Below are 22,910 nucleotides of genomic sequence, written 5' to 3'. Positions count from 1 at the left end.
TTTGAAAGTCACGTGTCTACTATCTGTAAAACCGCATTTTTTTCATCTTAAAAATATATCTAAATTACGTCATATGCTCTCAATGAAAAATGCAGAACAATTAGTTCATGCGTTCATGACATCAAGGCTAGATTAATTTAATGCTATTATGGGTGGTTGCACTGCACGCTTAATAAACAAACTACAGCTGGTCCAAAATGCAGAAGCTAGAGTTCTTACCAGAACCAGGAAGTATGACCATATTAACCCGGTTCTGTCAACACTACATTGGCTCCCTATTAAACATTGTATACATTTTAAAATATTGCTGATCACTTACAAAGCACTAAATGGTTTAGCTCCCCAATACCTGAGCGAGCTCTTAACACATTATAGTCCTTCATGTCTATTGCAATCTCAAAATTCCGGCCAGTTGATAATACCTAGACTATCGAAATCGACTACTGGCGGTAGATCCTTTTCCTATTTATCACCAAAACTTTGGAACAATCTTCCTAACATTGTCCGGGAAGCAGACACACTCTGTCAGTTCAAATCTAGACTAAAAACACATCTCTTTGACCTAGCAAATATATGTGTTATACACATAGCACATTATAGACTTCTTTAATTCAATGTTAGGCTGCATGGTTTAGGTCAGCCAGAACCGGGAACACTTCCCATAAATCCTGATGTACTTGTTACATCATAAGAAGGATGGCGTCTACGCTAATATTAGTCTCTTTGTTTATCCAAGGATTACCGCAGCCCGCTGGATCCAGGCCGTATCCAGATCTGATGAAGGACCTGCGCCTGGACACGATGACAACGCAGTCCTGAAGTGTCAATCAGTCCCTCCCCTGTTTACTGAAGTCAGCCGGATCCCCGCTGTATCCAGATCAGATGGTGGACCTGCACCTGGACCCATCCATGACGCATCCCTGAAGTACCAGCCTCATCAGCCCTGTGAAGGCCTCATCGACACGACAGCCATCGGCACTGATCCTCAACAAACTCATCTCCATACCGGCTTTGTGGCATTTACATGTAAAACACTTGTTTGGAGAAGTTTTTGGAATTTGGATAAAAAGGCTACCATGGTTCCAAATGCCATAACTTTTGATTGCTTTGAGATATCAACATTAAATTTGGCCCTGATCCAGTTGACATGATTGTGATCAAGCCCAAACTTGATTTTATGACCTGTCATAAACACTTTCTAATAGTGTTGTCAAAAATATCAATATTTCGATACGTATTGATAATGAAATATCTGAAACGATTCCTATACTCCTTTTCCATGGTGGCCGAGAGAGCTCAACACGTTGCAACTGAAGACAACACATGCAAATAGAAAAAACACCAGGAAATGAAGAAAACATCTTCATCAGTTTGACAACACGTGCTGCAAATACTCACATCACAGCCAAATACAGAAACGCGCTGCAAATAGCACAAAGCTCAACACGCTGCAACTGAAGAAAACAAATGCAAATAGAAAAAAACAAATTAAGAAAACAGCTTCATCAGTTTAACAGCACGTGAGCTGCAAATACTCACAATAAAACCAAATAGGCCTACAGAAATGCTCTGTAAATAGCACTAATATACTTGCTGCTGCCTTTTATGTTAATCAAAGAACAAAAGACAAACATTTTTTAAAAATGCTAATTTTTTATTTCCTATGTCTCTTTATTCTATTGTATTTATTTGTGCAATCATTTGCAATTTGTTTATTTGTTCTTATTTTATTACTGACGGTTTACTTTAGTTCAAAGTTTAAAATAAACCCTTTCTGTGCTGTGTGCAAGATATTGCACCAAAATGCTCAAAAATATATAAATAATAATAAAATAATAATCAAAATATCTACATAGCAGTTTTCCCTGTGGTATCGAATATCAATATTTTTCAAGGTATCAAATCGAATTTAAAAATTCCAGTATTTTGATAACATTACTTTCTAACAGTCATCATGTCAAGCATGAATAATAACAAAATGCATCAATAAATTTCATCACTTTTTCTGGGGTTTTCTCAGCAGTGTTGAAACATAAGAACATGATCAAAATCTGTTTTCTTCAAAATTTGAAAGGTTTTCTATCAAAAAAAGAGACCATGTACTTGATGATATTTTTTATGTTTGTTTGTTTGAGGTATTATTTTTAGGTATGCTCAACAAAGAGCTGACATAATACTTATATAAAGCTTGAATGATCAGGAGGTAAGAGAAGAGAGAGGAGAACCCCTGCGTTGAGAGCACTCCACATTGCTGCTCTCAGATCCTCCCCACCCCTCCATCCTTCTCTCTTCCTCTTGACTGGCCTGAATCATTCATCATGCCCCGGTGGAGTAAAGACAGACCGGAGGTCCAATTGGCTGAGCCATGTGGTGTGTGGTTTGTAATGCTGTGCTCTGATTGGTTAACAATCTGAGGGCAGAGTTAAGAGGCCCTCAGTAACCAGCTGGGAAGGGCAGGGCAGGTCATGTCTTCAGCCATGACAACACACACACAACACACATGCACACACAAGCTCCTTGGTGGACAAAGAACCAAAAGGCAGAGTGTATGAGCCAGGGCTGAGTGACCTCAGAGATCTAATCATGAATTTCATATTAAAATAAATCAATCTCAGAACTGCACAAATAACAGCCACTTTGAGTCTTTTCAGTCAAAAGTGATTTTACCTTCCATTGATATTTTAAAAATTGTATTTAATCCATTTCCATTGGGACTACCGGTACATGAATAATTTTCATTGATGTTCATTTAAAATTGCATAAACTGGGCAGGGATTTGCTGTTCTCAGTATGCTTTGTATAGGACAGTATTGAGAGATTGAATATTGAAATGAATGTGTTTTTATATTGTATGTGTTCGTTCTTGTATGCGTTTATTTTGTATGTGTTCATGAAACAAGTTCATGTTTAATGGTCGGTAATTGAACTGGGTGATATGATGATAAATATCGTGGATAGGGCTGCATGCTTTTATGGATGAATATTAATGCTAAATGTGTTTGAAACAAAAAAGCTTGTTGAATTGCACTAATTGAAAAAAATATGCATTGCATTAACCCTGGTTACATTTTAATGCACTATATTTTAATGGGCTGAAATTCAACATAGTCGTATATTTAAGCTGTGAATATTTCAATTAAAAATATTTCTCACACAATTTCATTATCCATATTCACCTTTCAGATTTCACTTAAAAATACAACCTATTATATTCAACAGGCAATTTCCGGTCCATTTTAACTTTACAAATTTGCTTCCACAAATTCAGTGGTTCAAATTCGACCGAAAATTCAACACTGCACATGCAGGTACTGCAGGAATACCAGTAGAGTGCCCATGTATGATCTCCATCTGCTGGTACTCCGTTCACCAGCAGGTGGTGCATGTGCGTGTTGACAAAGACCAGAGCAATGGGTGGAGAGGCTCATTTATTCACAAAAACTGATTTACAGAAATGGAGCAAGCGGTAAATATATGTGATCAGTGTTCGAATTGAGGGGGGGCTGGGGGGGGTCCGGGACCCCCCATAAGCATCAAGGGACCCCCCATAAGGCCCAAAAAAATTACCTCGGGGGGTCCCCTGGTTTTTCTTTAAAACTAAAATAATAGAAATATAATGTATTAAGTAATATATTTTTTTTAATCAAAGTATTGCGCTGCAGCTCCCATTAGAAAGTAATTCAAATAAGATTTGCGTGTGAAAAGACGCTCAAGTGCGACACACGCTGTTCTCTGAAGGAATTTACAGATTGTTGAATTTATAAACAGATACATTTTATTTATCGTGCCATTTATACGCCAAAAATAGTTTTTTTTTTTTTTTTTTTTTTTTTCGTGTAAATGATACGCACTGCAAACCCCTTGGGTAGGATTAGGGGTGTGGAGTACGTGCGTAGGCCTATTACACGCCATAAAGTGCGTAGCCTATCATGCACGCAAAAACTATTTTTGGCGAATAAATGGTACGAGAAATAAATTTCGTGCTATAGATAAGCACAATCACGAGAGTCTGGCAGAGTGGATCCTCACGATGACGGTAAGATAATATTTCTTTCTATAATGATTGTTTGGTAATTTACTGATCTGAATAGAATTTCGACATTAACACTTCTCCGGGACACGTACGTGTGTGTTTTAACCAGGGACAAGTGAAAGAGAATTGTACTTGCCCAACCGGACAAATGCCCTGATTAAAACAATTTTCAATATCAAAAAAATAAAATAAGAAATAACTCGGTTACTAACGTAACCTCAGTTCCCTGAGAGTAGGGAAAGAGTATAGAGAGTAAAAATTAGGGAAAGAAATGCCCTTTATAAAGCTAAAAAAATTATTCTGATAAGAGTGTTTTCCAACAGTGATGTAATGAAACATTGACAATTTAAGTTTGAAGGTATAAAGCCTCTGTTTAGGCTGGAAATGTAATTTTGACAAAAGAAGAACTTTTATTTTAAATAAATCTTAATTTTAAATCAGCCTACTTCAGTGTGATATTTTATCATATTATCATGCTTAACACTGAGAATTTGAATAATTGAAATGTGATGATCAGATGCAGATATCTAAATCAGAGAATATCATATAGGTTCGGGAGGTTGGCGGGTGGATTATTTATTTTTAACAGCAGATTCGGGGGACTCAAAGTGCACCAGATTAATGAATTTATCTTTAAAATGTACAAAATTTTCTTCCGGGGGGGCATGCCCCCGGACCCCCCTAGAGATACCGAGCTCCACCCACAAAAATACTGTGGGAAACACAGTAGGCTATATGATGGTCTACGAAAAATACACATTTAATTATCTTATTAAAATACATGATCGGGATTTTAGCACCTACACCTCATTTTGAGCCAGGAAAAACCCGGATTATTACATAGATTTTGGGTGGAGAAAAGTCTTTGTTCATCAATTATGCACAGAGTTAATGCTCAGCTGCAAAAATATGTTCTGAAACACTAAAAGTTAAGTAAATGAAATTATAGTATTATATGAAATAAATAAATGAAAATATGTAGGCCTATATAATTACGTTTTTTTTTGGGGGGGGGGGACCCCCCAAGAGCTTTGATACAATTCGAACACTGTATGTGATGATCATTAGGGCCAGTATATATGCGGAAAGGCTGATAAAGACACAAAAGTTGTGTTTGCATTTAATTGTCTTCATGGTAGGGCTGGGACGGTATGGATTTTTTCTTACCGCGGTTGAAAAGCAAGAAATTCCCGCGGTATTGCGGTAAACCGCTTTAAACCTCAACCCCCCTCCCCCAGTTTTTTTTTTTTTTTGCGACGTTGCGGCTGGAACAACAAACAAAGTGTGTCAATGATAATCTCAGGTAGTGTTTATGTGATTTATTTAATGTTAAAAGCATGCAATGTGACTTTGAATATTGTTTAGTGCTCCAGCTTTGTAGCTGTAAAAGCAACAATGGATAATTCACCTCAGATCTTCAAATTAAACAGATGGAAACAAGACGTTCAAACTGTGAACATACAAGTGTAACTGTTTTAGTAACTCAGTAGCCTATGTATTTTTAATAATGATTAAATGGTGTAATATTTGTGAATTTGATTATGTAGCCTACTACATTTTCTTGCAAGTGCCGTCAAGATTCCTCTCTGGTGCTGTGAGTGTGCACTTGCCGCGACTCCGCGAGGGTTGACAAATGCGGTCTTCATGTGAGAGAATTCTGTTAAACTTAAACAATTTAAGTTTGAAGGTATAAAGCCTCTGTTTAGGCTGGAAATGTAATTTTGACAAAAGAAGAACTTTTATTTTAAATAAATCTTAATTTTAAATCAGCCTACTTCAGTGTGATATTTTATCATATTATCATGCTTAACACTGAGAATTTGAATAATTGAAATGTGATGATCAGATGCAGATATCTAAATCAGAGAATATCATATAGGTTCGGGAGGTTGGCGGGTGGATTATTTATTTTTAACAGCAGATTCGGGGGACTCAAAGTGCACCAGATTAATGAATTTATCTTTAAAATGTACAAAATTTTCTTCCGGGGGGGCATGCCCCCGGACCCCCCTAGAGATACCGAGCTCCACCCACAAAAATACTGTGGGAAACACAGTAGGCTATATGATGGTCTACGAAAAATACACATTTAATTATCTTATTAAAATACATGATCGGGATTTTAGCACCTACACCTCATTTTGAGCCAGGAAAAACCCGGATTATTACATAGATTTTGGGTGGAGAAAAGTCTTTGTTCATCAATTATGCACAGAGTTAATGCTCAGCTGCAAAAATATGTTCTGAAACACTAAAAGTTAAGTAAATGAAATTATAGTATTATATGAAATAAATAAATGAAAATATGTAGGCCTATATAATTACGTTTTTTTTTTGGGGGGGGGGACCCCCCAAGAGCTTTGATACAATTCGAACACTGTATGTGATGATCATTAGGGCCAGTATATATGCGGAAAGGCTGATAAAGACACAAAAGTTGTGTTTGCATTTAATTGTCTTCATGGTAGGGCTGGGACGGTATGGATTTTTTCTTACCGCGGTTGAAAAGCAAGAAATTCCCGCGGTATTGCGGTAAACCGCTTTAAACCTCAACCCCCCTCCCCCAGTTTTTTTTTTTTTGCGACGTTGCGGCTGGAACAACAAACAAAGTGTGTCAATGATAATCTCAGGTAGTGTTTATGTGATTTATTTAATGTTAAAAGCATGCAATGTGACTTTGAATATTGTTTAGTGCTCCAGCTTTGTAGCTGTAAAAGCAACAATGGATAATTCACCTCAGATCTTCAAATTAAACAGATGGAAACAAGACGTTCAAACTGTGAACATACAAGTGTAACTGTTTTAGTAACTCAGTAGCCTATGTATTTTTAATAATGATTAAATGGTGTAATATTTGTGAATTTGATTATGTAGCCTACTACATTTTCTTGCAAGTGCCGTCAAGATTCCTCTCTGGTGCTGTGAGTGTGCACTTGCCGCGACTCCGCGAGGGTTGACAAATGCGGTCTTCATGTGAGAGAATTCTGTTAAATAAGCACGTGCAATTAAAAGCTGAGGTCCTGCTTTTACTTTTTTATTTATTTACGGTGCGGCTTGGACGCGGCGTCCGTCGAAAATAGACTATAGGCGCCTATCTTTATTGAAGCGGCGCGGAGAGAGGCTTCTGAAACGCGCCGCGTCGTGGCTGTTGTAAACACAAGCATTGACTAGAGTGGGCGCGAGCAGCTCCGGTAGCCGTAACACGCCACAGAGTGTAAATAAGGGGTTATAGTCAATAGCCTACGAATGGAATGTTATTATGTGTCATGAAACAACTTGCGAAAGGTCGGATTTGCTCCATCTTTTGATGATAAGTTTTGTTTAGAAAACCTTGAATCCATCCATGTAAGACACAATGTTATTAGACAAAATCCATGTCATTAGAATCAATGAATCCATGTCATTAGACACAACGTGAACACATGTGAAGGCCAGTGTTTTTTTGTTTGTTTTTTGCGGTGATGACGGTGACGAGCTCAGACCCGCGGTAGGCGTCACGTGACCGCGGTATTGCGGTAAAGCGGTAACCGTCCCAGCCCTACTTCATGGTCACTTTCCCTGTGTATATATGTGCAGCTTTCTCGACCGTGAACTAGATTATAATGTTATTCCCCTATGCTAATGTACAGATCAAACATTACATCTGAGGTAGACATATATTTCTCTCGGTTGTTTATTTTCCTTAAAGGGGGGGTGAAATGCTCATTTTCACTCAATCTCCTGTTAATCTTGAGTACCTATAGAGTAGTATTGCATCCTTCATATCTCCAAAAAGTCTTTAGTTTTATTATATTTATAAAAGAAAGATAGGCTGTACTGAGTCTTTCCAGAAAAAAACGAGCGGCTGGAGGCGGGCCGTGTGGGCGAAGCTAAAGCTGTGCTAACGCGCCGAGCTAACAACACACAGAGACAATAGAAGCAGTTTTACTCACCGCCTGCGGTTCCAACGCACGACCGCGAACCTTTATCGTTGGGACTGCTCCATCCTTAAGCATTAGACGATCTGCAAATCCGTCGATCTGGGCTTTGTTTATAAAACAAGCATCGTCGAAATGCAGGGAACAAACAGTCTTGCACAACCTCCGTTGATGCTCTGAAAAAACAAACTCCACCCACTGCTCCCTTAACGCTGGGTTCTTTGGGAATCTGTGCAGGGTTGTCTTGCCCTGGCAACCAAAAACCCACTTCTTTGGTGACACTGACTTCCCTAAAGCCGAGCACAGCGCTTTGATGGGCGTACTGCTTTCGCTCTCTTGCTCTGGTCTACGAGTGCGCGCGCGCCCGCGTCCTCCCGGAGAAGTGCCCTTAGGACCCGTATAAGGAAATTCCGTTACATCTGACGTCACACATGCCCATACTCGAAAAAAACTTTCCGAAACTTGTGACAAACCGGAAGGAGCATTTTTGGAACAGAAATACTCCTTCAAACGTACAATTTAATTTTTGAAACTTTGTCCATGTTTAGCATGGGAATCCAACTCTTTAACAGTGTAAAAAACTCAGTATGCATGAAATAGCATTTCACCCCCCCTTTAACTTTATATCACTATCACTGTGATAATCAACCATTATCACTGTGCTGCAGTAGTGGGGGTTCCATCAATATGTCACACTCCAGGATTCCCCCCACCGTGGGGACATATAAAATGCTTAAAGTATCTAAATGGATTAATACAGTGATATCAAATACCAAACTCGCACCCTATAGTGGATGTAGGCTATATTAAATTGGCTACAGCCAAGCAGATGGACTCAGAATATGAAAATAGCGGGCAAAGTTTCATGCTAAGTGTTTCCCAGTGACATACTGGCATAAAGTTGGCTTGACATTGGACTTTCGATATTCGCAAATTTGCGAACTGTCACTAAAGTTACATTGGTATACACATTTCTAACTTCAATAGCATTTGAAGAGAATGACATACAATCATAAAACCAACTATTGTGTTCAGGTAGGTATCAGGCATAATGCACAGTGCACATTTTAGAATCTTGATATTTAATAAAATAAACTGTCAAATCATGTGTAAATATAAGAAATAAGCATTTTACTTCCTGTATACACAAAATATACCATACTTTAAAGCTCTATAGCATTTGAAGAGAATGACTTATAGTCAAAAAAACAACTCTAAAGTGTTCATGTAGCTGTCAGGTAGGATACACAACTTTTAGATTGTTAATATATATTAAAATAAATATGAGCTCATGCGGAAGAGAAAAAATAGCCATATTTACACATGATTTGACAGTTTATTTTGCATTAAAATGCAAGCACGGTTAATCCAATGCATATTTTTTTCAATTAGTGCAATTCAACTTGCTTTTTTGTTTCAAACACATTTGGCATTAATATTCTTCCATATGCTTTTTTTCCCCAGAAAGAACATTAAATATGCCTGTGGTTGTATCATTTTCCATCTTTAAATATAATTCAAATGGATTTAATCATTATCATATTCAATATCTCATATCACATTATTTAACAAGTTAATCGCATATTGCATTTTTCTTTAATATTGTGCAGAATCTTGATTTTGCATTAGAAAAAGAAACATCCATGAATGAATGAGAAGGATGTTAATAATTATAAAAGCCATAATAAATTTATTTATTTCAGAGCTTTATCCTGAGGTAAAGATTATGTAGATATCTTTGTGTTGTGCATAGACTTAAATTCTTTTTTTGGGGGGTGACTGATATCAATCTTAACACAGTTTTCCATGGATTCATGTGTTTCCAGAAACCAAACAGGTGCTGGATCTGTTGCACTCACTAACCCATTTAAAGCAGGACAGGACCGGAGCAAGAGACTCAAGGGGAAGTACACCACTATCAGATCACTGCAGCATTATGTAAGAGCAACTGTCTCCACTAACCTCTGAACAGCTCTTAGATTGCTGTATCATCTCTCTCTCTGTCTTAGAGGCCCAAAACATTAATTGTTTATGAATAATTAATTAAACAGGTAAGGGAGGTAAAAGTATCATTAAAGTAGTCCATACATTTTGTGTGCTACATTCCAAGTCTTCAAGCAATATGGAAGCTAATTTAGAAAATATTTAGTCACTATTCAGAGACACTACTGCACACAGAACCCATGTGTAAAGGCCCCGAAATAAAATAAAGAACTGGTGTGATGTCATTTCGAACAAAAGGCCAAAATTAAGTTAGTTAGGAATTAACTTCAGGAGTTCATAACAGCTTGTTATAGCAAACTTTATGTAAAACTTCTGTTAAACACCTTTCGAACTATAATGGTCTGTGGTGATGTGGTTGGTGTGGCTCTGAGGCCTTGCTTTCTTTGACATGGAAATACGTTTATAGCAGAAATTGTTATAAATAAATAAAAAAATTATAATTGTAATTGAAAGTGAAACTGACACTGTTTTTTCATGTTTAATACTATAAAGTTGCTTGCTTTAAAGCAATCTACTGTAAAAGTGCTATATAAATAAAAGTGGCTAGACTGGAGTGGCGAATTGCAGAGCTCATGCAAACATAAAAACGTTTCTATGATCAGATGCTCAATGCTGTTATTTTTGTTGTGTGTTTATTTTGTTATTGAGAGGACACCTCACAGTTAATATTTACATACTCATCTAAATACCACTCTCAGCAGTGTGGGTTGCATCGAGATGTTCACTAATAGTATACCGCAGGCTCCATATTTCAAACTTTTTTTTACCTCTAAGTAGGGCTGAGCGTTTAAACGATAACAATAATTATCACAATATAATTTTCCACAATAAAATTATGGCAAAAGTTTGATACGTGTTCGATATACTGTTTATGCACTAAGTAATTAATGCTCAGCATTGTGTGTTGTACTGGTGCCAGTACCAATTTGCCTGACTGATGATAAGGCGCTGTTGCGTATGAGAAACATTAAACGGCAAAGCGCGCCAAAAGTGGAACTAAACAGAGCTGCACGTTTGCACTGCACGCCACACGAAACATTTATCAGCTTGGCTCAAAACACACCAGTGTGAGCTTAGAGCAAATGCATTTCCCTCTCTGACCATCTCAAACATGCAACCACTAAACAGCGCTGTTAGATTCAGTGAAAATCGGTCCAGTTCGGTTCTCCCAAACACAAATCAAATGATTTGTGATTTAAACTAGTTTGATCAGAGTTTAGAAGGCTTTTCAATCCAAAAGTTGCCAACATTTACCACGATTTACTGTAGTAACACTAACTGAAAATATGATATTGTGGCAGAAATGTGGAATATTCATATCCATTTTCTTTTATATTATTAATATAGACTATGGGCCCTATTTTAACGATCTGAAACGCAAGTATCAAGCGCAAAACGCAAGTAACTTAGTGGGCGGGTCTTGGGCGCTGTTGCTATTATACCGGCGGGATAAATGACTCTTGCGCCAGGCAAATCTAAAATGGGTTGGTCTGAAGTAGCTTCATTATTCATAGGTGTGGTTTGGGCGTAACGTGAAATAAACCAATCAGAGCGACATCTCACATTCCCTTTAAGAGCAGGCGCGCTTGTTCTATAGGCTAGCGGATTCCTATTATAACAGCGGATTTGCCAGGCACACAGGAGGAGCGGTTCACAGCTGAGGAGACCGACGTTCTCGTCAGGGACGTTGAGGATGGAGAAACACACCCAAATTAACTTTGGTTAAACAGGCGTATTATAATTTGGGTAGGGATGCGCCGATCCGATACTCAGTATCGGTATCGGCTCCGATACTGCCATTTTTGCCGGATCGGGTATCGGTCAGACGAGGCCGATCCAAATCCGATATTGTGCGTACACTATTCAGTGTTATTGTTAAGCCCCACAAAAGGCACACAAACATTATAAAGCACCATACATTTTCGTGCATAATATTACAAGTGTTCTGAAGCCATTATATAGTATAATGTGAGATAGAAATTAATATTATTCAAGCTCACGTAAACGTTTCCCTCAGCTGCGGCTGTCAATCATTATTCATTCAGCATTCAAACGGCGCGTCGCGTTCGGTTACGACAGTTAACACGATGAAACTCTCTCCAAGATGATTCAATGTTACTATTATTATACTTGATCTGTAGATAAAGGTCTATGGTTTCGCATAAAACAACTTTATCTTGCTGGATTTTATTGCTGTACCTTAATCATGTTACTTTCTACCGGGTGTCTGTTAGATCACAACACTGGAGTAAAGTCAGAGCACTATTTGTTCTTCACGCGCACAGTAACTGAAATTTGAAACTGTTAAAAGAAAATGCTGAATAGACAATTGCATAGATAGATACTGTATAATACACTACGCATCAATATGTATTTTCTTTGTGCTTTAAACTGTTCAATGCGGACTCGACGCGCTGCGCGCTGTGTGACTCATGTTGCTTCAAGCGCATCATTCTGCGCTCGGGATGCGCATAAGCGCTGTGTGCCGCACTGTATAGACCCCTTTTGCGCCGACGTCACAGTTACGTCACGGCGCTAGCTGGAGGCAAAACAAACGGAAAACTGGAAGCGGCCAATACAAACCAGCACAGATTCGGCTACATAAGGAGCTTAAATTATTATTTTTATTATTAAATGTCATCTTGTTGTGTTGTTGGGTGCAAGAATCGATGAAAAATGAGTATGCTGTATCTGGAATTTTTATTTCTAGAAAATATTCATATCATTGAAATTGCACCGTAGTGTCACTCTTTACATTGTCGTCTTCTTGGCGCTGGCTAGGCAGAACTGCGGATCGTACCACACAAGTCTTTACATGACCATTCAGCACATAGTTATAGGCATCTAAATATGTATATGTCCTCAGTTTCTCTTTACCCTCGGTTTCTCTATCGGGTAGGTGTAGAAGTCAGGCCACTCAACCGGAGGTAGTGTTAACGTTAATCCTGTCAGATCGTCCATTGACTGAGCGTGTAGGGTCATCTGGTTCCGTCCGTTAAAATTAACTTTTGCAAATAACAATCGCGGTCCTGGACAGTGAGTGACCTTGCACATTAAGACAAAATCGGATTTTCTCCAAGTCATTGTTAAAAAAACAAGCTACAAAACTGGCAAACTAGCGTTAGTGAAGCGGCCAGAGGGATCTTTCTGCCTCCAGCTAAGCCCCGCCCACACAAATACGTCACCATGTTTACCAACTGTAAAAGGGTCTATTGGAGCCTTTCATATCATAATACAGGGACGCAATGAAAGATTATTAATAGCCTTTCTTGTTCTGTCCTATCTATCATATGTTGCTACCTCATTAAACAGCAGTGCTATACATTTTAAAAATGTCTCAATTTTATAGTAGGCTATATATACAATAATTTATATATTTTGATATTTTATACAATTATGGTGCACTCGTGATTTTTCTAGACTAAATTTTACTGCTGAATTATCCACTAATCTAGTTTATAATAGCATTTATGTCAGATTATGATCTTTTTTTTTTTTTTTGTTGTTTTTCTTTATAATGAAGTTGTCTGTATTAAGTAGATTGTGTTTAACACACAAAATAGTGATTATCAGTTCAACACAGAGTTATAGAAATTCTACTTGATTAAAAAAAAAACTGCGCTGGTATCGGTATCGGAATCGGTCGATACTCAGAATTTTTGGTATCGGATCGGATCGATTCTGGAAAAAGTGGTATCGGTGCATCCCTAAATTTGGGTAAATGTGTAAGCTAGATGTATGCTTTTAGATAACTGTTTATCTATCTATCTATCTATCTATCTATCTATCTATCTATCTATCTATCTATCTATCGTAATAATGTAGGCTATGATTTGCAAAAATGAAACCTGCTGCGTCTGTGTGTAGATGAGAGAATCAAAGTGTATGCGCGTTGTGCACACGCTACATTGATTATGGCCAAGCATGCACCCTTAAAATAGCATATGAATAACATGCGCAACGCGCCACTGACTTTAAACTAGTTTTTTTCGGTCAGTGGCAGAATTGTTTTCTAAACCTGCAAAATAGCATGAGGGAACGTTTGCGCCGGAACACACCTCCTCTTTGCGCTGAACCGCCCCAGGGAGTGCAAGTGTATTTCTTAGTTAACCGACGTGCGTCTGTGGAGGGAAAAGTCCGCTGTGCGCGGGTGCAAAATAGGAATGATACATGCGTCGGTGTACAAAGTCAATTGCATTGGGTGCCAGATAGGGCCCATTAAATGTATTAAAAGAGTTATGGAATATAATTACAGTATTTTTTTTGTTTTTTTTGTTATTAAGCTATAGAAATTTTTGAGCCCTTGTATTACACTAAATTACTTTAGGCGACTGTTTTTCATTACAAATACTATATAGAAGCAATATAGTTACTTGGTAGTGAGGTGCAATACGTGGTTTTATTGTTTGCATGATCCAAATACTATGGAAGACCAAATTTTACCCTATAAAAATGAGGTTGTTACTAGGGCTGTAATCAACCAAAGAAAATATTGGTCGACTAAAGTCCTGAAATTTTCGACTAAAAATCGACAAAAAATGACGTTAGGGAAAAAAAAAAACTTAAATTAATTAGCTGCGCACTGTGCGCAGTACTTGGTAGCCTTGTTGTCCGCCTAAATGAATTATAAATAAACATAAAAAACTAGTAGGCTATTTTCAGTATATTAAATCGTTTTTGACCTAATTATTTTGCACTGAAATGAGTCTGACACACGAGTCTGTCGGCTCTGCAGCGTTGCATCACGTGCATCTGCGCGCAATATCATAGCCTATGATTTCCGAAAATAGTACTATGTTGTCAACTAGTGATATCATCATCACAAGAACTTTTGAGGAATATGCAACATAATTTAGACAATTGTTTTTGTCATATGTATTATAATAACTGACAGACACTATAATTTCATTGCAGCTCGCACAGAGCGAGGCTGAACATAGGAGCTCAGCTTCGCGGCTGAGACACGAATAGACTATTAACTTAAAGCTTTTACTCTTAAACACAAAAGGCACGTCCACTATAATAAAAAAATGAATGTTTATTAAACAAACCAGATCAAGTAATAATATTCAGCAAACCTTCTAGTAGCCTACTTTCTCTCTTCTCCAGTGGGTTGGGCTAATCCAAAAGAAGTGAAAACAAGGGGGGGTGTTCTGAAGACAGACTGTTACCTGTGAAACAGGGGTGCTCTGAAAACACCCCCATTAGTAATTAGTGCTTTCCACCTGATGAAATGAACGCGGCAAAACTAATGAAATGAACGCGGAAAAAATCGACCAATCAGAATTTTGGTCGAGCAAGAACGTATCGACCACATAATCGACTAATCGACTGGGAGATTACAGCCCTAGTTGATACAATTATTTTACAGATGTTACTGTTTTTATTAATGAACATAAATTTATATCTGCATCTTTATATCTATAGCTGTATTCTTGTACTGCATTTTTGGGGAATGTTTACTGCAAACTTATTTATTTACCTGAAGATCTCATCAGGGCAGCAAGAGTGTCACACCAGTGCCACTGATCTCAAACATCATACATGAATGCCTCTCTTAAAAAACTGTGTTTGGCTGGAAATGGTGTGTCTTGTTCTTCTGCAGAATGAGTGAGCATAAGAGCAACTCCCTCACAGCTTCAACAATCCACTTTACAGCTCTACATAAAACCCAGGAAAGCCAATTCTTATAAAGACATTACTGCACACAGGCATCCATGAAAACGGAGCTTAAACAAAATGAAGGCTGACGTGGCCAAAGTACACAGACTAAACACTGAGACAGTGCTGTTTTCAAATGTTCTCAACATTAATAATAAGAAATGTTCCTTGAGCACCAGATCAGCATAACTGACACATTCTGAAGGATCATGTGACACTGAAGACTGGAGTAATGGCTGCTGGAAATTTAGCTTTTCCATCACAGGAATAAATTGCATATTAAAATATATTAAAATAGAGATCTGTTTCATGTCAAGCCTATAAAAAACTCTGCTTAAATACACGTTTTTATACCCTTGACCCCTGCGCACCTTTTAAACTTCTGTCGAAGAGCCTCTCCAGTCTGGAGGATTACAGACTCTAGTGCTCGTCAAACACCAGACATCCATCCTTAGTACTGCACCTGACTAGATGCTTTGGTAAATGGCACTAGCACAGTATGTGCACTTTCTTATAGGCTGGTTTGCTGAGAAAACACAAATGTCAATGTACTGATGTCCCTCCTGTAGTAGTAGATATGTTCCCACTCTCTTTCTCTCTCTCTCATGTAACGGAGCTAGTCTAATGCTCATGCACAGTCACGAGAGCAGCTGTGCTCAATAGATCTGTGTGCCTCTGAAACAAATTTGTTAAAGGCGAAGTGAAATGCCTAATTGAAATTTGGTCGGACAAACACATTGTCCAAAACACATAAATACCAATAAAAGCTTGATTCATGCTCAAAATGATAAAGTAATATAACAACAGCTACAAAGAAAGCCACAATAAGCCTGCAAAGCTGTTGTTTACCCATTCTGACAGATGAGTGATATCATTTACATTTATTACATTTACATTTATTCATTTAGCTGACGCTTTTATCCAAAGCGACTTACAATTGCTATATATATGTCAGAGGTCGCACGCCTCTGGAGCAACTAGGGGTTAAGTGTCTTGCTCAGGGACACATTGGTGTCTCACAGTGGATTCGAACCCGGGTCTCTCACACCAAAGGCATGTGTCTTATCCACCACGCCACAGATTTACAGGAAGTGACAGGAGGAGGGATCATCTCAGTGAGGGAGAATAATCCCTCGAGACGCATGTTCTACCAGCCGAATTCAGTCTAACAAAGAGAGTTTGACCACAGCTGTTGGATCTGAACACACACACACACACACACTTCACATCAATGTCTGACTAAGTTTACTGCCTCTCAACCACTCTGAAAAGAGGAAACCATGACAACAGAGCAGTAGAGCAGGCAGGAGATGATATCAGCGAGGCAACTGGAGAAAATGCTGTGAGGAGGTGGAAGAGAGATCCAGAGATGAACTGAATATATGGCTTTAATAACCAGATTGAATCCATTTACATTCCAGAGACTGAAATGAATAGATAAACAAACTGATGAAGAGAGTTTTATGTTTTCGGAAGAAAAAATGCTAGCAAAGTAAATCCTCCATTCGCATGTTATGAAAACATCAAATACAATATATATACCACTGTTAATGTAATCTATTGATATTAGCCTCTACGGAGAGATCACGTCATTTGAAATGTACATCTTTTATTAAGCAAAAAGCTTTTTAATGTTTAATAACACCCATAAATTATTTATTGGCTGTACTATAAGGCTGTACCTTCAGCACTGAACAAAAAAGGTTCAAGGAACAATGAAAACAGTATCAGTCAAAAGCTAACCTAGAAACACTGTTATTGTTATAGAAGCGGTTAATGAGGCTTGTTACTTTGTCAATGAATTTGTTAGAGACTGAACAGAAAATATCTACATATCAGGGGCTGAAATGTCTCAGAGAGAGAAAGGGAGATTTTAAGAGAACAAAAAAGCAAGAGAGTACTATTTGAATTAGGTGACGTGTGCTTAAAGCATGACCAGAAAAATTTATTTGTTTTACCAAAGTAGAGAAAATAAGTAAAAAAAAGTAGAGAAAATAAGTGAAATAGAGTAAAAGAACAAAAATGCAAATGGAATAAATAGAATTTGTTTTATATTCACAAGAAGAAAAAAACAATAGTATTAAATGAAACAAAACAAAACAAGAAATAAAGCACAAAAGCAAATGATATTTATTAAAATATGTCATATTTATTCAAATATAATTTAAAAAGAAATTAGTGCTGGGAAACGATTAATCACGATTAAATAGCATCCAAAATAAAAGTTTTTGTTTACATAATATATGTGTGTGTGCTGTGTATAATTATTTTGTATATATAAATACACACACATGCAAGTATATATTTAAGAAAAATGTGTTATTTATATATAAAATATTTATATATAATATAAATTATGTATAAATATTTATACAGTATACATGCAAATATTTATTAAATATATACATGCATATATATGTGTGTATTTATATATACAAAATAATTATACACAGAATACACAAAAGTGCAGAGTAAAGGTCCTTGCACACTGAGTCCGAAATTTTCAAATAAGTTTTTTCATATTCGTTATTCGGTGGCTCTGAATTGTCAAGACACCTCTCAAAATGCTTGCTATGGATGCGAAAAACGCAGAAAATCGAACCCGATTCAAATGTTTTTAAGATGGACGAAGGTTTTGGAGTCAGTGTGTAAATTTGATTGACACAACGTGAGGTCTGTTTCGGGCAAAAATTTCGGACAATTTCGGACGACAGTGTGCAAGGACCTTAAATCAAAAGTAATAAAGCTAAGAAAAAATTGAAAAAAGGTATGTCAATAATTATAATAATCAATTTAGTATAATTGCAATAATCAGTGTTTTACCTCTACTATGATTTTTGCAATTGCCCCTTTTTCCCGAATTGACAATTAAAAAAATTATCACACAAAACAACAAACACCATCATTTACGCACAAACGCCTACACATCTCATATAATTTAGTGTGAAATGATGGGGTGGGGGGTGTTTGTGGAGGATTAGTATTTTCCTGGTTAACTGCTCAATGCATTCTCCTTAGTGAATGAAACAAGCTCTCCCTCACCAGACCCCCCCCCCCCACCTCCCTCCCTTCCACTCCCTTCCCCTCCCTTCCCCTCCCTCCCCTCTCTCTCTAGTGTGATCTGCACGTTTCTGACAGTCTTTCCTCCATTTAACGTTCTCTGAAAGCCCTTTATGTAACTCAACCTTACAGCCGGAGCAAATGAACAACAGACTAAATAACCACAACAAGTGCATCTCCTCAGCCTAGCATTATCCACAAACCCCTGCTGACAGATTCTGCCTACATGACTTCCACCCAGAGATAAGGATCCCATCAACACAACATTTGAATATTCATGAGAAGAGCATGTACTTTGGGTCTCACACAAACAAATTTGGAATAAAATCACTGTTTACCATGAAAATTTGGTATATTTTTAATAATTGCATGGAAATGGTACCTTGAGAAAGATGAGAGAGAGGAAAGAAGGAAGACAGGGATGAGAGAAGAAAACCAAAAGGTAGAGAATGACGAGTAAACAGGAATGAGAGAACGAAGAAAGTAAAAGAGGTAAGAGTAGGAAAAGAGAAGCTAGAAAAAGTAAAAGAAGGAATAAAAAGGGGAAACTAGAAAAAAGAAAATGGAAAGAGAGGGAGAATAGAAGGAAGACAGGGATGAAATTAGGAAGAAAGGGAAAAGAGAAGATATAGAAAGATAAGACAGAAAGATAAGACATAAGACAAGGATGCGAAAAGAAAAAGAAAAGGTAGAAAATAAGAGAAAACAGGGATGGCAAGGGAAAAAGATGGAATATGACGGAAAGAGACTTTTTACTTAAAATGAAAGTACATAAGTGGTATTATACCACAGTGACCTATTAAGATAAGAACAGCACTGAACAGTATTTTTTGATACCATGGTACTATTTAACCATATTCATGTATCATTGTACTTGTTTAAAAAGGGCTGACAGACGTCACAGAACAAACACAGTTACTAAACAACAAACACAACATGCTCGAGAGGCTCATTCACATACAGCAAAAGATAACATTATTAGCAGAGGCAAATTCAGCACAACTCTCACACGCGAGCAGAGATGCTGGAATGAAGAGGAATGAGGATGTATACGTACTGCTGTAGAGAGTGTCTATCCAGGAGAGCCTGGGCAGCTCGCGAGTGCTCAGGTGCTCCATCCCCCCGCCTGCCGTCTCCTCCAGAGCTGTGTCTCCTCCGATCTCTTCCCTTACACTATCTCTCTCTTTACTCGCCCACAACTAGTCTGATCTCCTTAGTGATTAAGGAGGGAAATGGACATATCTGAGTTTGAGATACAGAACCGCTATGTGTTGCTGAGGAGAGATCGACTTGTCAGTGTGTGTCAGTTCGTACTACAGCTCCTCACATGTAATACAGGCTGGAGCCGCTCGCTGCCAACGGTTGCTATGGGAAGGAGAGGCACTCCTCCCCCCTCTCTATCTCTCTCGCTCGCTCATTTACTCTTGTTCAATCCCCTTTTCTTCAGTCCACTGCCTCAATTTTGTAATTTCATTCACTCTTATCTCTAAATAGTATAGTGGTTGCTAAGACAAGTACAATTCTACTATTGTTTATAATCAGGGTTATGAACTGGAACAAACACAACCATAAGTTAAGTATGTAACTCAGTCCCCAAAATTTTGTGATTTTGATTTTCACATAAAACAGCCTTTTTTGGATTTTCACATTTTTGAGAAAAAATTAAAACTAAGGTTAGCCTTAAGGTGCAAAATTGTGTCAAATATTCATGGGCAAAAAAGGTCCATTGTATATTGTCATCAGTGTAGCGATATATAAAGCTTACACAGAAGTCAGTGTCAAGTCAAGCGGTTTTCTGTTGGTCAAAGCGGATGTCTGACCTCGAGAGACTGAACAGAAGAAATGAACTGGAGAAGATTTCCACTCCAAAGAAGGTGGAGCCTCAGAGCACAACTACCTATTACATAATCGCCACGGACCAAAGGTAGTTTGAAGGGGGGTTACCAGCTAGAGCAAACTTTTCCGGAAAGTTCGCTTTGGCAATCTGTTTTGAACTCCCAAAAGGAACACAAATCGAACTGTTCGAAATGACATCACACCAGTTTGTTCTTCAATTTCGCTTGAAATCAGGGCTTTTAAAGTAGAAACTGAACCTGTGATTTTCAATGGAAAGCAACTCTGACACTTTTTTTTTCATGTTTAATACTGTAAAGTTGCTTGCTCTAAAGCAGGGATTCCCAAAGTGTGGTACGCGCACCCCCAGGGGTACGCGAGCTACCACCAGGGGGTGCGCGAGAGGAAAAATGTAATGGCGGTCTGTTTTTTTAAATGGGGTTTTTCCATAGAATAAAAAAAACATGAACAGTAAACATTTCCTTTGTAAATTCCTTTTCCTTTTATTTTAAATAAAAAAACTATAATTTATTAGTTTTTGATAAAACAAATACATATGAAATGCACAACGACAAATGCTCACGCACATACAAGCAAACTCTACACACACGAGACGCGCGGAACTCTCCGCGCACTCATATGAGACGCGCGCGCGCACACACAAACTCTCCACGCACATACTTATATGAAACGCGAGCACACACACACACAAACTCGCGCACATACTCAATGTGACCCGAGCGCACACACACAAACTCTCCGCGCACATACTCATATGAGACGGTATTTGCGGTAAAATAATTGCTGCAAAGACCGGTACCACGACAAATATGATGAAGCCCTTGACAGTGCACGGAGTAAACATAAGAGCAGAAAGTTGCTCCGTCTTCGACTGGTAAATGAAGAGATACCTTGTTGATCAGTCTGATAGTGTTTATATTGCAATAATGACCTACTGAATGTACACTGCCATTCAAAAATGTGTTGGTTAGTCAGAATTGTTTTTCAGTAAGGATGCATTAAAGTGATTAAAAGTGACCTTAAAACATGTCACATGTGTAATGTTACAAGATATTTCGTTTTTAAATAAATGCTGTTCTTTTGAAAATTTTATACATCAAAGAATCATGAAAAAAATGATAGTTTCCAAAATATTAAGCAGCAAACTGTTTTCATATTTCTGAAGGGTCATGTGACACTGAAGTAATGATTTTGAAAATTCATCTTTGAAATCACATGAATAAATAAGATTTTAAATTGTAATACTATTTCACGATATTACAAGTTTTACTGTATTTTTGATAAAACAAATTCAGCTTTGGTGAGCTCTTATATATATATATATATATATATATATATATATATATATATATATAAAATATTGTTCAAAATATTGTTGTTTATTTTATGTTTGAGCCTATGCTCTTTGTTACTTAATTATGTTGTGGATCGTGTGTAGGCTAATTTTATTGTCGCACTTGAAAAGTAGCAGATTGATCCTCGTTTTTATTTATTTTATCTATTTCGGAGCCTATTCTCTTAAATGTTGTGGATCGTTTGTAACTTCATTGCAATTTAATTCAATGTACTGTCGTTCTAATTTCCATAACCGTTGTGTTATGATGATGATGCTAGCTCCACGGTCATTTACGGTCATTTAATATTGCTGCAATGTTTCTTTTACGCGGCTGAAAATAACCGTGCTTTCTGTTACTGAGCCTGTGTCTGTCACTCGTCCTCTTAAAAGTGGAAGCTTGTGCGTAGCTTTGTTGCATTATATTGAAAATTTGTTGATGTTGTTATTGTCATGCGTGTTCTGGTTATTTGCGCATGATTAAACATGAGTCTTTATATGGCGATAAAACAAAGCTTTGTTGCGTTATTTTTTTGAAGTGGGGATTGGGGGTGCGCCAACCCGGTTGGGACATAGAAGGGGGTGCGCAGGAAAAAAAGTTTGGGAAACGCTGCTCTAAAGCAATCTATTGTATAAAGTGCTATATAAATAAACGTGACGTGACTTGACAGAAGTGCTGAATTGCAGAGCTCGTGCAAACATGTCCACATTGATCAGATGTTTTCTTAATTGTTTTCTCACCGCTGACATTTTGTTATGTGTTTATATTGTTATTGAGAGGAAAATGCATAGAAAAACTCCACAGTGAGTATATTGGGGCCTTTTATGTTTGGGCCTTTTTTGGGCCTGAAATCGCTGATACAACCTTTATGTCATGTCTGGTGACCAGAATATCATTAAGACTTAAAGGGATAATTCACCCAAGAATGAAAATTCTGTCATAATTTACTCACACTCATGTGGTTCCAAACCTGTATGACTTACTTTCTTCTGGTTTCTTTCACAAAATAAAAATATTTTGAAGAATGTTGGTAACCAAACCATTTTG

At 37.6% G+C, this 22,910-nt stretch overlaps 1 protein-coding gene across 2 annotated transcripts in view; it reads right to left on the bottom strand.

Moving 5' to 3' along the window:
* The window catches only part of abr (ABR activator of RhoGEF and GTPase), a 488,870-nt gene that overhangs the window by 357,870 nt on the left and 108,090 nt on the right, over positions 1 to 22,910 (bottom strand). Inside the window, exon 1 of one of the 2 annotated variants that reach the window (XM_079870547.1) lies at positions 19,733 to 20,024. The exons of the other annotated variant lie outside the window; for it this stretch is intronic. Coding sequence (XP_079726673.1) covers positions 19,733 to 19,793 — 61 coding nt within the window. The 5' untranslated portion in view covers positions 19,794 to 20,024. Of the gene's footprint in view, positions 1 to 19,732; positions 20,025 to 22,910 lie in introns of those variants that run through there. 2 annotated transcript variants of the gene reach the window in all.

The sequence above is a fragment of the Squalius cephalus genome (genome assembly GCF_949319135.1).
Source record: "Squalius cephalus genome assembly, chromosome: 5".
In the NCBI taxonomy this organism is placed as follows: Eukaryota; Metazoa; Chordata; class Actinopteri; order Cypriniformes; family Leuciscidae; genus Squalius; species Squalius cephalus.
This window is presented reverse-complemented; position numbering and strand designations above follow the sequence as displayed.